This window comes from Phoca vitulina, unplaced genomic scaffold (assembly GCF_004348235.1).
Source record: "Phoca vitulina isolate PV1807 unplaced genomic scaffold, GSC_HSeal_1.0 scaffold25, whole genome shotgun sequence".
In the NCBI taxonomy this organism is placed as follows: Eukaryota; Metazoa; Chordata; class Mammalia; order Carnivora; family Phocidae; genus Phoca; species Phoca vitulina.
In genome coordinates this window covers 17,448,663-17,463,802 of record NW_022589728.1, presented here as the reverse complement: position 1 = coordinate 17,463,802, position 15,140 = coordinate 17,448,663, and the positions used below count along the sequence as shown (strand labels likewise).

The following is a 15,140-nucleotide window of genomic DNA, read 5'->3' as shown; positions in this document are numbered from 1 at the left end:
CTACAGATGTGATTAAATTAAAGATTTTGAGATGGAAAGATTATCCTGGATTATCTGGGTGGGCCCTAAATGTAATCGGAAGCATCTTTCTACGAGAGAGGCAGAAGGAGATTTGACATAAAAGTAATGTGACCACTGAAGCAAGTGGCTACCTTTGCTGGCTGTGAAGATGGGGGAAGGAGCTACAATCTACTGTTGCAAAAAGTGCAGCTCTAGAAGCTGGAAAGAGCAAGATAATGGATTCTCCTCTAGAACCTCTGAAGGGAGCGTGGCCCTCTTACACCTTGATTTTGGCCCAGTAAGACTGATTTTGGACTTCAGAACTGTAAGAGGATAAATGTGTGTTGTTTTACGCCACCAAGGTCATGGTAATTTGTTACAGCAGCGATAAGATACTAATACAGTTAGGTCTTCTCTGACCATCTTCTCTAAAATGGCATTCCCTCCTTCAACAACCCATCCTCTACTTTCTCTTTAATACCTAGCAACTTGTAATATACTCTAAATTTTACTAGTTTATTGTCCACCCCACCTGCCCCACCTACACACTTACACACCAGGGATATTAGGTTGTTTTGTTTCTTGATGTACCCCACAAATGAGAACCCTGCAAATCTGCAGTGAATGTGCAGTCCTTCTCTCCTGGGCTTTCTCCTACCTCTCTGGCTCCTTTTCCTCCATTGAAAGTGCCAATCATTTGCAAATCCAAGTGTGTAAGGAGGCTGGTAGATAATATAAATGAGAGGTCAGAGCTCCTGGTTGGCCATGTAGCTGGTGTGCAGAATGAGTGGTGGGCTATATGCCAGGGTCTCTCAGGAAGCTGGAATGCTTGCCTCGTTCAAGGGAGGTGGCCACCACTTCACCTCAGCCTGGCAGACCTTCCAGATGAAATGTGGGCCCAATGATGCCATTTCACAATTTTCCAAAAAATTTTATCTGAAATCTCCAACTTTTTAAATGCATACCCTATTTAAAAAATAAGCCCCGTTTTGCCACTCCTGCTTCAACACATTGCTGCTCCTGGGGACATCATTCTCAACCCTTCTAGGTTTACAGTTTGCTAAGGCCTGTGCTTCCACACCCAGAGTTTCAACTGTCCTCTATATGCTTGTGTGAGTTCCAACTCACTTCGGAGCTCCAGAACAATATAATCAATTACCTGCTGAAGGTCTTCTTCACCTGGATGTACCTGAGGCATGTCCAATTTGAAGTTCCTAAGGTAAGTTATAATCTTCCTCCTAAAGCTAATGCTCCTATAGTCCCTATCTTGGTAAATGGCCCCAATGTTTACCTGATACCCCAGCCAGAAACTTCAACTTCTTCCATCTCACTAATCAGATACAAAGTCCTGCTGATTTTAATGGACTCCTCAATATTTCTCACATCTACCCCTTGTACCAGCTGCCTCTCCTTGGTACCTGAAGCCATCACCTTTTAGCTGAAGCATTACAATTACTTCTAGTCTTTCCCCTTCACTGCACACTGCCACCAGAAAGCTCTAACATAATTCTAATCATGCCACCCTCCTTTGTCATACAACCATTCCAAAAACATGTTCTACATGACACTGGTTCCAAGGGATATGAATAGTGTTGCTTGATAAAAAGTTTTATGATAACACAGATTTAGAACAAAGAGTTTAAATACAGCTAACCTTTTTTTTTCCCCAACCCTGTAGGACTTCTCAGAGCCTTCTGTGTGCTAATTATCCTGACTCCAAAAGCACTATGCTGCAGTGAGCAGTTTCCCATTTATTTAGCCATGGAATTCCTCCCCCCCACCCCCTACGGGGCATTTCAAAGTATTAGTGTTTTACAGGAGAACTACTGCTTCCATAATTTTCTATTATCTACAGGACATAATTCAAATTCTTTAGCATAGGACTGAGAACAAGGACCATGAAGCTAGAATATCTGGGTTCAGATTATGGCTGCGCCATTTGCTTAGCTGTGTGACACTGGACAGATTCCTTTTCTTCATGCTTTTTTTTCTTTTTAACTGTAATATGAGGATAATAATACAATATGGCCTAGGGTTGTCGTAAGGATTACAGTTACTATTAATAGTATATGTAAAGCATGTAGGACAGTGCCTGGCACATAGTAAGTGCCTGATAAGTGCTATATTCTTATTCAGGGCCTGTCTTCTCCATCCTCACCTCCTTCTATGAAGGTAGGTCCAGATTTTAACTTCCTTTAGATCCTGGAACTACATCTCTTGCCAGTAGTGCTGCTCTTCCCAGTTCCTTGAAATTCCTCTCTAGTCCCCCTCCTTTCCCCTTATCTCTACCTGTTTACTCAAAATTTTACATGTTTTCCCAGGCTGACTTGTGCATTTGTACATTCCACAAATATTTATCAGGTGGCTACTATATACCTGCCAATTCTGGATGGGGAGTCAGACATGTCATAACATTTAATACCCTGACTCCCTGTACATGCCAGGGAGTGAAGCTCCTGGTAATTTCTCACATCCATCTCTCTCTTCCCTCTGTTCCTCACAGGCCTGTTTCACAAACCCTGTTCCCTCATCCAATTACCCGCTAAAGTTTAAACTGCTCCAGAGTCTTTCACCTTTGTATCCCCAGCACCTAGAATAGTTTTTGGCACATAATATACACCCAATACAAATGTGTTGACTGGATGCATGAATTTGTCTTGGTCACTGTGCCAAGCCCTCCAATGTCTGCCACGACATGGGACCAGGCACTGTCTTCTCTGGGCCTGTTTCCTTAACGGTAGAACAAGCAGGGTGCAACCTGCCTCGCTGCTCTGTGCGTGGTTGCATGGCACCCCGCTACAATGCGGCCCCACCTGGCGCACGGCTCTGACGTGGAGAGAGCACGCTAAATGGGATCCCCTTCCCCGAGTTCTTGAAAGTAACCTGAGTAAGACCGCGTGGGGCCCGGCGGGTCGCACCCAGAGGGGCTGCGTAGGCACGGCGACATCCTCCGGTCCCTCGCCCGCCCGCCCGCCGGCCGGCCCTGCACTCACGCTGCTCGCTGCAGTTGCCTCAGCAAGTGCGCGACACGGGCGCGAGCGGCTGCAGCCATGGCCGTGCCGTCTTCCTTCCAGTAGCCCCTCCTCCGCCCCCTACGCCCCTTCCGCGGACCAATCCCGGCCACCGCCCTCCTGCTCCCGCCCACTCGGCTGAGACTGCCCACCCCCCATGCTAATTCTCCCTGCCCCCGCGTTAGCCCTCTCTGGATCAGGACCATTTTCCCACGAGTCAAAATCTCAAGTGCCCTACGTGCAATTTCACCATCCACCTCCGAAATTGCCGTAATAGTAACTGCTTTGTAGGATCGTGGGTACTTCCTTAAGTCTCTCTACTTAAAACCCTTTATTTCACATATTGGGGATATGGGGAAACGGAGGGGGAAAAAAGGGCATTCTTTTTCCACTGATTCCTTTAAAATGCTACTTTGCCTTCCTATTTCCCAATAAATTATTAAGACATTGCATTTAAACTGTTTTAATAGTAAATAAGGACCATGCAAAAAGCCCAAGGGTTTTGTTTGTTTTTACAGGACCAGTGCTGTGTCTAACTGCTGAATCAAAAGTCTAAAAAACAACAAAAAAACCCCCCAAAATCCCCAAACCAAACAGTAACAACAAAACACCCTGGACAGTTGAGAACTTAAAAGGTGTTAAGTGCTCTAGAATAGCTTTTGATGAAGTTAAGTTACCATTAAATGGTTTCATCAGTAGTTACAAACTTTCCATGATTACACTATACTCTAGGGCCAAGTGCTCCACTTCCCAGTGGGAGAGTTGATCAATGATGGCAAAGTTCAACTTTAACTTAATCTGAAAGTATCCTAAGACAGTAACAATTGAACATCTGTGTTTTTAGTAACATACCATGAAATTTGAATTAATCTTTTCTTCCATAGTAATTTCTAAAGATAACTTATAAAAATGAGGCAACACTAAAAAAAGACAAAATTAACTCCCAACTTTAATTTTCTATGAACTGTCAGACCAAAAACCTGAGTAGAGTGGCTCATGGGGCTGTAACAGCAGCAAAAATGCTCCCCTGGAATCTAGATCTACTATGAATCCTTCTCAGGTTACCGAGATCAATTAGGGAAGGAGACCCATAAAAGCTATGAACATTTGACCTCCTAATCAAACCAGTTAAGGTCAGTTTGACAAACGAATCAAAGATAACAGTGTTCCAGTAAAGATTTGGCAGGTTTCTTTATCTCTTCTCGAAACAGACCCTACCAGAAGTTTAACAAAAAAACTGGGGACATAAATGTTGAAAAAGATTTAAGTGTTTTTTGGATTATTGAGGATTATTACTATTTACTGAAGTCCACATTTATAATTTACAGCCAATAAATGTTTTCACAGTATTAAAAAGCATAAAATCTTTTTTCAAAGAGACACCAGTCATACTACACTTTCAATATTGTATCTGATACTTATTAGAAAAACTCATACTTCTGTTGGTATCACTGAAATCATTATAAATTACCTGCTTTATGTTTTTTAGAAAGTAAACTAAAATAATCTGAACCAGGTATCCCCTGGCTTTACTTAGAATTTCTACCAATAGCCAAAATGTCAAAAGTAACATCAGATACACACTTTTATTAAACAACCTTCCTAAGAGTTACTTATAAGTCCAGTTTTGAAAATGTAATCTTTCCGTTCCCCCACCTGATACACTCCCTTGTCATAAAAATAATGCAGAAATCAATTTTAAGTCTGAAAGACGACCAACTCTCTCTCACAATATATCCAAAGTTAAAAAGAAAAAAAGATGTCTGTTTAAAAATAGAACTTATTCTCAGTTTCCACCAAATTATTTCCCGGATTCTTATGTCTTCAAATACATCCTTTAATCTCCAGCCAAATTTCTGGTTGTGGGAAAAACATTAATTTGTAGAGTCCAACATTTACATACTATCTTGCGGGTCGGGCAGTCTATCCCTTCAACCTCAAGCTCAGTGAAGGCAGCGGCCACCTTCTTCAACATCCCTCCCCCCCACCCCGTAACTAGAATTTAACATTTAGTATATAGTTCTTGGTTTACAGGTGGGTCCGACGGTGAAAATTATTTCCTTCTCTTTCCTCCTTGGTGTTGCCCTCCTTTCCTCTTGCCGCCCAAGGGAAGCGGCCCAGAATTCATCTTGCCTCCCAAGCCCGCTTTCCTCTTCCCTCCCTGGCTGGGCGGGACACCTTTCCTTTTGCCCCCAGGACCCTGCCGCCCCCCCTTTCTCTTGCCCTTCTGGCTCATTTTCCTCCTCTTGGCAGCCTCCTCCTGGTCCTCCTCCCTCATCTGTTTATTGGTGGCCCTTGTCACGTCCAGCTGAGGCTTTTTGCTCTTCATCACCCGCAGCAGCTCCAACTGGCTCTTTTTCTCCGCTGCAAAGTCCCCGAAAAGGGGTTGAAACTTTCTCTTCTTGCCGGAGCCCCGGGGGGCCTTCTCCTTGGGCAAGCGCTCCTGGAAACGCCCCACTGAGGCGGTGGAGACCTTGGCCACCTGCATGGCGCGGCCCAATTCCTCCTTACTCTGGTGTCCCGTAGGGTGCATGCCAGCCGCGCTGGGCAGCTGCATCTTGTGCGCGCGAGCCAGGTTACGCAGCCGGTTCAACTCATTCTTGGCCACCCGTTCCTTCTTAGCCTGGATCCGCTTGGCGAACTGGTCCTCTGAGGGGTCGGCACCGCCGGGCACCTCGATCAACCATTCCTTGGTGTCGTCGCGGGCGCGCTGGTAGCCCCAGCGGCGTCGCCACTGGCCACTCACCTCGTCCCACACCAGATTGGTCTTCTTCTTGGGACGGATGCCCTTGAGGCGCGCGAACTGCTGCCAGCGAGTAAGCGGCCGCGGCCGGGGCACCGGCTTCTCGCGCGGCAGGCGAGTGGTGGGCTCCGGCAGCCGCGCCACCAGCGCCTCCTCCACGCGCTCCGTGGGCAGCTGCCACAGCTGGTTGATGAGCAGCTGCGTGTTGTCCCGCGCCAGGGCCTGCAGCTCAGCCTCCGGCGTGGGTCCCGCGCGCCGCAGGCCCGTCGGGGGGTTCCGGTCTGAGGCCAGCAGGTTACCCAAGTCGAACTCCAGCTCCAGCTCCTTGTGCACCGTGATGCGCTGCAGCTTCTCTGCCTCGTCCCGCTCCGCCTTTGCCAGCAATTCCTCCACGCTCTGGCCCTCCATGGCTCCCCCTGAGCTCATTCGCTCCGGGGAGACAGTTCAAATTACTTCTTTGCCAACGCCGGCTCAAGCCCTGGCAACCCAACCACGTGCGGTCGCCGAGAAGCTCGTTCCGGAAGAGAAAGCTTCGCTTCCGGAGCACCCGGAACAGGCTCACAGTCCCGGCAACCCGAGAAAAGGCCGGCAGAGAGCAGTGTTGGAGAGCAGATGGGATTACCGGAGGCTCTTTGGTGGGAGCCCAGAGGTAGGCGGTGCTGGCGCAAGGAGCCTAGACTACGAATTCCAGGGCCCAATTGGGACTGTGTCTCCCAGGATGCAGCGGCGGAGCGGGGTGGTGTGAATTTTGGGCGTCGCGGTTTGAGGGGGTCCTGGAGCGACTGTTACCAATTTCAGTGTAAATCAGTTCACAAGATGTTTCGCTTTTCAGCTTTCTGGAACTACATAAATTTTATTTTTACCATAGCCTGAACCTGTTCATGGGGTTCCTGGGTGTTGACCGAGAAAGACATTTTCCACAGATGCACATAAAGCTAGTTGTGGACGATTTGGTTTGCTTTGTGAGCGAACAGGGGCTGGCAGTTAGACTGCCTTAGGTGGGCACTGGGGTGCGCCGCACCCGGGCGAGCTGAGGTCTGGTAGCCCAGAGCCCCGTGATCGCATCCTCTCCACGCTTCTGGGAAAAGTGCGCTGGGCTCTGCAGTGAAACTGCGTGAGTTCCAGTCCTGACTTCTGTTGGACCTTCGGGTATTTGGGCCTAATTAAAAACCTGTAAGATGCGGTGGTAATAGTACCTACCTCTTAGGGCTGTTATAAGGATAAATGAGTTAATATGCCTCTGAGGCAGGTTGGTCTGGAACATAGGAGCACTCAACAAATGTTAGCTAAATACCAATTATTAACCTTTCTAATCGCCCTGGGAGTAAGCTAAAGAGGCAGTCTTATACAGTGATTATGCACCAGGTTCTTGGGTCAAACTACCTAGAATCACATCTAGTTTTACGGTACCTACTTTGGACAGGTTTTTTAACCTAAGTCCAATTCATAAGTTGAAAATATGAAACAGTTCCTGGTACATAGTAAGCACTCAATAAGTGTTAGCAGTTGTTAATAATCATATTCCACAAAAGGAGGCTCAGAGAAGTAAAATGACCTGTCTGAGGTTATACAACTAGGAAATGTGGGAGTAGGAATTATCTTAACTCTCCCTTTAAGAGGATAGGCGTATTCTCTGCAATGTCTTTCAGGCCCTTGAGACACAAAATGTGTGGTCTTTTGACCAGCAGTATAGCATCACCTGAGAAGTTGTTAGAATTGCAGTCTCTGGCCTCAACCCAGATGCAATGATTCAGAACCTTCATTTTTAACAAGATCTCTGGGTGATGAGTATGTACATCAAGTTTGGGAGGCACAGGGCTGATTGTGTGGCTTACAGGTTTGGTTTTGTTTTTTAATGGGAAGTTGGGAGTAGTGAAGAGGGGGTAATGCTAGAAAATTACCCATGGAAATGGACATAATGGCCCTTAGGAAATAGATTTAGTTGAGTTTCAGCTAGAGAGGGCATTAGGCACAGTCCCATCTATGTACCTGCCTCCCCCCCCCCCACCCCCCACCCCCCGCCCCGGAGTTTGGTTTCTGGAGCTCACTATCTTTCCTCAGCTTCCCTTTGTTCATTCACTCATCAAACATTTAGTGAACACATTTTATGCATCAGACAGTATGCTATAATCTTCTTTTTTCCTCTTTTCTAAAAGCATTTTAGGTTGCAGTTATGAATAAAGCTGCTATAAACAAACAAAAAACATTCTAGGATTTGCGGGTTTTTTTCTGCCCTTGTCTTAACACTCAGCACCAAGTCTTTAATACCACTCATATTGTGAGGTCAAGGCTAGGTCAAAGGCCATCTTAGATAACTGCCTTAAACCTAGCCTTGACCCTTAAAAGGTTTTGTGATTTGCCATAGGAGAGTGTTACGGACATTAATACAGCTGTTCTGGGCTTGGCTTAGCTTCCCATTCATTCATTCAACAAACATTTGGATGATTGCCATATTCCAGACATTAGACACAAAGATTATTGAGACTGTGTGGAACAGTAGGGAAGAAAGAAAGGTTAAGAAAAATTTACAACATGGCATGTTTGGGCTTTTGATAGGAAGGACGCGTTTGTAGGTTTTAGCTCCTCTTTCAATTTTCAGAGTTAGAGAAAAAAAGAGCAAGTGTCAAAAGGTGTTAAACGGTAAACAGTGAATTCTCACTTTAATTTCCTTATGCTGGGAGACTGATTTTTACTTTCACTTTGCCAGTGATAATTCTGGATTTATAATAGGTACTCAATACATAATTGAACGAATAAACCTGTTAAATAGACTTTTCTAAATTTAAAAAAGGATTAATGTTGGCTGTTAGATTCAAGGTGAACCAGATTAGTAAGATTGGGATTTGTGGCTTAAAAAAAATCTTAGGCAAGTAGGTGAGTGGTGGTCTCCAGCTTGCATTTGTATCATCTTTATGTTAGGCAAGATTTTGCAGTGTCAAGAAAAAGAAAGCCTACCAAGATGTACAAATATATGTGAATATATTTTAACAGTACAGCAAATGGTTGCACATCTTTTTTTTTTTTCCCTTTGTTTTCTTCTCTTTGTTGGTTTCCCTACCTTCTTTTGTCCCATAATGCAGACAGATCCCATATTTGGTCATCAGACTCTGCTTTTCTCTTTATACCCGCTTTCTATGCCATTTCATCCACTCTCATTCTGTCAGCTGCCACTTTTGTGCAGATGGGTCTCAGAGGTACATCTTTATTCCTTTCCTTTTCAGAGCTCCAGACTGAAATCTCCAACCACTTGGTGGGCTCTTCCACAATACCCTAAAGTCAGTATGTCTAAGACTAAGACTTTTACACATAATCTTCCTGAAAATTTGCTTCTTCCGTTATCCATCCATCCACATTTTTTTTTCCCCAATAAAAGTTTATGGAAGGCCTTTCATGCTCAAGGTACTATGCTGGACTTTGGGAATACAATGGTTAGTAAAAACAGTCTCAGTTGATGTTATCATCATTCTAGTCTAGTTACTCTGGCCTGAAACTATGATGTCATCCTTGACTTTTCTTAACTCCAAATCCAGTCAGTCTAAAAGTTCTGTTAAATGTGTTCTTATATTGTATCCTTTTCATTCCCACTATCACTACCTTATCCCTAGACTGGGTCTCTTCCATCTACTTCTCCAGATCCTCTCTCTACTCTGCTATTTGCCCCTGGCTTCCAGCTGGTTGTGGTTAGCAAGAAGCAATGACAGAAGATCGGAGGGTGTAAAGAGTTTAAGGTGAGGGCCTGTATGCCCCTAGCCCTCTGCAGATTTCCATGGGTTGGCTGGTTCCTCTAAAAGGCCGTAGCTCCAATCAGGCAGCTCTTTCCATTTAGCCACACACACTCTCTTAGCTCCTCTAATTGCTTCCCTGGTTCCTGCAGGCCTAGAGGTTGGTATGGCTCTTGCTGTTGTGTCACTACTCTTTGTGAGTTTCCTTAAACCACGCTCACATCTTTGTAATATTCCCTTTGTTGATCTTTGTTAAATTACCCAGTTTGACTGCTACGTGTTTCCAGCCAGGACCTGACTGATACCCAGGGAGCTATTCTAGGAGCATCCTTACAGTTCCTTCCCTTCATTCTCTCTTCAGGTCAGTCCAGGGGATTTGTCTTCTACTGATCTGGCAAAATCACTCTTCTCATAAACTCCCTTCTCTACCTAACAAAATAATGATTATTCTTGGTCTTGGATGGTCATGATCTGGCCCCAAATAGCCTCTTTACTTCATGGCATGATAGTACTCCTTATGCTTGTTTTTTAAATATTTCTTCCCCATTCCTATTTTTTTTTTTAAGATTTTATTTATTCATTTAAGACACAGATACAGAGAGAGAGAAAGCATGAGCAGGGAGAGAGGCAGAGGGAGAGGGAGAAGCAGGCTCCTCGCTGAGCCAGGAGCCTGATGTGGGGCTCGATCCCAGAATCCTGGGATCATGACCTGAGCTGAAGGCAGACGCTTAACCATCTGAGCCACCCAGGCACCCCCATTCCTATTTTTCTATCTTAGCTACCTTCCTAGAGGTAGCTAAGAACATTCCTTAAGAAAGGCAAAAATGAGGCACAGGACAGAACAATCAAAAATTATATTTTTGTAGCACCTATTGAAAAGTATTTCAATAACAAAAGTGAACTTATAGGGAGATTTTTTTCTCTGCAGTCAAGGGGCTAGAAGGTTAAAGGCATGAAAGTGATACCTTTATGTTCCCTTAGAACATAACTACTTTGTCCAGCAAAACATTTTTGTAAGCATTTTTTTTCCATTTTTTTGATGGTGCATTAACTTAGATTTACTTTCTAAATGTTTCTCAGTTGCCCCTTTTTGGTAGCAGAAATTGTTAGGGATGATTCAATCTTTAATCCTGCTGTGAACATAGTTATTTTGAGTATTTTTGTCTAGGAAGTTCAATGTGCCAGTAATTTGATAAAATAGCAGAAAAGAGCCCTTCAAATGCTCACATTATTTCCACATGGTTCATTTTTACTGATTTATAATTTTAATTTGGAAGTACTTGAAGGGAAATTTTAATTTTTGAAAATTTCTTAATCATAGACAAAAATCTGTGTATTCATATGCTTCAGTTTTAGCCAGAAACCTACATAAAAATCTATTGTTCTGTTTTACAAATGAACATAGAAGATAGAGCATTAAGATTTTGTATAGCTAGTATAAAAGCAGGTAGAATAACTACCAAACATTGTACATTTGTCTAGAGGGAACTTTGGATTTGAGGATAGTAAAAATGATGGTAACATTTTAGAATTGACTTAAGTTGATTTGCTATCTGTAAAATACACAACAGTTTGTTTTTCAAAAATTTGCAAATGCAGTTTACCAAGAAAACTGCATTTCCCAAAATCTTATCACTTCCTGTAAGGTATGTAAGCACCACTGGCTGATGGTTTTCCTTCATAAAACTTCTTTTTTTAAAAAAAGATTTTATTTATTTATTTGACAGAGAGAGAGAGATACAGCAAGAGAGGGAACACAAGCAGGGGGAGTGGGAGAGGGAGAAGCAGGCTTCCCACAGAGCAGGGAGCCTGATGTGGGGCTCGATCCCAGGATCCTGGGATCATGACCTGAGCCAAAGGCAGACACTTAATGACTGAGCCACCCAGGCGCCCCCTTCATAAGACTTCTTCACTAAATCCCAAGGGAATGAGATTGGTGTTTGGCTTAGGCTTTACCTGTATAAGAAGTTCAATATAAGAATGAAAGATTGATTTAAAAAGGATAACTGAAGTTCCAGAACTTTAGGGATATTTGCACTCAAAGAACCCAACAACAGAATTTAGATCCATTTATTTAAAAAATCTTTTTTTAATTATATTTTACCTTATGAAAGTAAAATTGCAATGAGCAAGAGATCTTTTTGTGTTTTTCTTAATTAATGGAGTCTGAACAGTTTTTGAAAACTTTAGAGTAGATTTACTCCAGATTAGGCAATTGAGTCCTGAATTCCTTTCCCCTAAGGAGAGCAACTTCATTGCCATGCAGATTTCAATTTGTCTTTGCAGTTATAGGCCATATGTGAACGTATATTAATCTGCCAATAAATTTTTTCTGCTATATTTCCCACATAAGCAATATCAAGAGTACATAATGAAGTTATTATTATGCCAAATAAACATTAATTCTTGGTCCTTCCTTTTTTTTTTTAAGATTTTATTTATTTATTTGAAAGAGAGAGGGAGAGAGCGAGCACAAGCAGGGGGAGCAGCAGGCAGAGGGAGAGGGAGAAGCAGGGTCCCCGTGGAACAGGGAGCCTGATGTGGGGCTCGATGCAGGGCTGGATCCCAGACACTTAACTGACTGAGCCACCCGTGTACCACTTCTTGGTCCCTCTTAATCCAGAATTATTTCTAAACATTGTTAAGCCCATTATTTTTTAGAATACCCCTATGAAAAATAAAAACAGTGGATAGAAACATTAAAAATATGACCACATATAGGGGAAATGCTGTAGCCTAAACTTTTTCTAGGTGTTTTCCTTGCTAAAGAAAGCAAAGGAAAAAACCTCTTTTGTGGCAAGTAGGTGTGACACTGTCCTTGACAGCATCCAGAAGTGCACCGCAGCCTCATCTAGGTTCCTGTGAGCCACTTGGGTATGAATTTTCAGCTGGGCAAGCTGACTTCTTATTGTGGGTCCCAGGTTTCCTTCTCTGGAAAGCCTATGGATTTTAGAGGTGAGGCATTTTAGGTTTCAGGCTTCAGTTTACTCACCTGGAAAATGAAAGGTTTTGACTAGGTGGCCTTTACCATTCATCTCTAAGGTACATTTGTTAAAAACCTGTGCTCTTCAGGCACTCCAATATTGTTTTTCCTATAATTTCCAATATATCCCATTTTACAAACCTCCCCCTCTTCCTGAGTCATTATCTCATTTCCTAGGTTGGTTGTATGACTCCACATAGTGAAACAGGTCCTTGCGTGCATAAGGAGACTGACTACACAAGTGTTAATCAGTTTTTAATAATGTGGAGGTTGATTATTGTGTTCTAAAAATTACTCATGATGCTTTTCTTTCTTTTTTCTTTCAGTTTTTTTCCCTTCCATTAAACTTCTTTGAGAATTGGAAGGTAGGGTGGAGAATGAGCAGGGCATAATCCATTTTACTATTTGTTAGCTGTTCTGGAAAAATGTCTCATAGGGAGGAAGACAGAAGGTATATTTATGAGAATGAAAGATTGTGGATTGACTTTATTTGTGTCTATCTGGGCCCAAGATCTAGAACTGATGATGTTCTTTGATTGGTTACAGTTGTAGAAATGTTTTTTAAAAAGCTTCCAAGGTAGCTCCCTCACATAATACAATTGGGGCAGTTTTGTGTTCCCTGGTTTGGTGTTGCTTCAGATAAAGCTAGTGAGAGAATTTCAATACAAGGAAGGTAAAGTAGGATAAAATATAATAATGTTGCTGGTATGTTTAGTAACTATCATTCTGAGAATAAGTAAGTCTTAGTAATTTCTAGCCTGATTACCTGGGAACAAATTCCCCAAGGGATCATCACCCCATCTGAAAAATGGGCTAACATTATTTCTCAATTTTGGAGTTCTGTGAGTTGGAGATAAATTATTCAAACACACTTTTGCAAAGAAACCTAGAGAGATAGTCAGGAGACAGGTTCTGGCTCCATCTCTGTTACTCTCTATACTTGTGCATGGCTTTGGTAAGTCATGTCACCTCTTTGTGTGTCTGTTTCCTTATCTATGAATTGAGTTTCACTAGCTTCTCTCTGTGCTGCTTCTAGCTCCATGCAGCAACCTGTGCTTTTGTTAAGATGGTCTCAGGTAGAAAGAGTGGGTGATGGTGAAACATACACTTGAAGACAGAGGTTCTTAATTGGGGTTCCATGGGTGAGCTTCAGAGGGACAGGAATCTCCTGATGTTTTAGGCAAATGTGTATGCATATGCATGTGCATTTTTGTGAATAGATCTTTTTTTTCCCCATTAGATTCCTAAGGCATCTGGGACTCTCTACCCCTCCTTCAGGAGTTTAAGAGCTACTGTACTGTGTAGAAGAGGGAGATAAATTAAAGCTAAGGGGAATAATGGTAAAGGCTTTATGAAAGAAGAGGATCTGGAGTTGGCCTTTGAGCCTGGGTAGGGTTTGAATAGATGGGAGGAGGAAGAGGGGTGTTCTAGTAGATGTAACAAGAGGAATAAAGGCATGTATACCAGGAGCAGGTATAATGTATCAGACACAGATTATCTTTATAAATTCTCAAAATAGGACTAGGAGGTGGATATTAATGGTATCCTTATTTTATTGATGAGAGGACTGATTATCATCAGGGTTAAGTAGGTTACCCAAGGTCTTGCAGTTAGTAAATGGTAAACCAGGATGTGAACCGTTTTAGTCTAATCCCAACAATTATCGTATAGTTTTTTCTCCTTTAATCATTTAATGTAGTAAATTATATTTATATACTTCATAGATTTTGCATTCTGGGATAAACCCAGTCTGATCAGGATGTATTATCTTTTTTATACTGCTAATTTTGGTTTGCCAACATTTTGTTTACATTTCTATATCTATATTCATGGGTGAGGTGGGCCTGTAATTTTTCTTCTTTGTACTACCTTTGTCTTGTTTGGATATCAGTATTATATAGTAACTTCACTGGCTAAATTGGGGAGTATTCCTTTTTCTGATCGCTGGTAGAGTTTGAATAAGATTGGAACATCTGATTATTTGAAAGTGTGGTAGGATTCACCTATAAAATTATCTAGGTTTGGTATTACCATGGTGAAGAGATTTTAAGGTTCTGATCCCATTTTAAAAGATGAAGTCATTTGACTTCTCAAAAACAGTAGGATATGTATTTCTAGAAATTTATCTATTCTAACATCTCAAATTTACTGGTATAAAATCTTTATAATAGTCTCTTTAAAAAATTTTCCTCTTTATCTAAAGTTATATCCATCATATCACTCCTAATATTATTTTGTCTATCCTCTTTTTTCTTGATCAATCTTACTAGAGATTTTCTATTTTATAAGTTTTCACAAAGATCCATTTTTCAGCTTTATTGATACTCTCCATTATATCTTTAACATGTTAATTTCTACTTTTATTAATCTTCAACTTAGATTTTATTTTGTTATTCTTTTTTTAAACTTCTACAGTTAGACTTAGGTTCATTAGTTTTCATACTTTATTTCTTAATATGTAAATATTTAAAGCTGTATCTTTCCCTTCAAGTAATGCTTTTACTGCTTCTTACAACATTTTGATTTATGATACTTTGAATTTCATTTAGTTCTCTGTATTTTCCTGGAATATATTTTTTCTTCCTTTTATATTCACCTTTTCTACATCTTTATGATTTAGGTATGTTTCTGGTGAATAGCTTATAGCTAGAATTTTAAAATCCACCTGACAGTCTCCATCT

General features: G+C 42.0%; 2 protein-coding genes across 8 annotated transcripts in view; both read right to left on the bottom strand.

The window, feature by feature from the left end:
- Positions 1-3,080, bottom strand: part of ADHFE1 (alcohol dehydrogenase iron containing 1) — a 31,868-nt gene extending 28,788 nt beyond the window's left edge. For 3 of the 7 annotated variants that reach the window (XM_032421814.1, XM_032421815.1, XM_032421816.1), the window contains exon 1: positions 2,994-3,080. Coding sequence is in view for 1 of the 7 variants with exons in the window: in XM_032421812.1 (XP_032277703.1) it covers positions 2,994-3,052 (59 nt within the window). In the remaining 6 variants the exon portion in view is untranslated. The remainder of the gene's footprint in view (positions 1-2,993) is intronic. The other 4 variants (XM_032421813.1, XM_032421817.1, XM_032421819.1 and 1 more) reach the window with 3 other exon arrangements.
- A 229-nt stretch (positions 3,081-3,309) lies between these two features.
- Positions 3,310-6,263, bottom strand: RRS1 (ribosome biogenesis regulator 1 homolog). The gene has a single exon (XM_032421741.1). The coding sequence runs from the start codon at positions 6,178-6,180 to the stop codon at positions 5,065-5,067; it is 1,116 nt and encodes a 371-aa protein (XP_032277632.1). The 5' UTR covers positions 6,181-6,263; the 3' UTR covers positions 3,310-5,064.
- Positions 6,264-15,140: the final 8,877 nt, after the last annotated feature.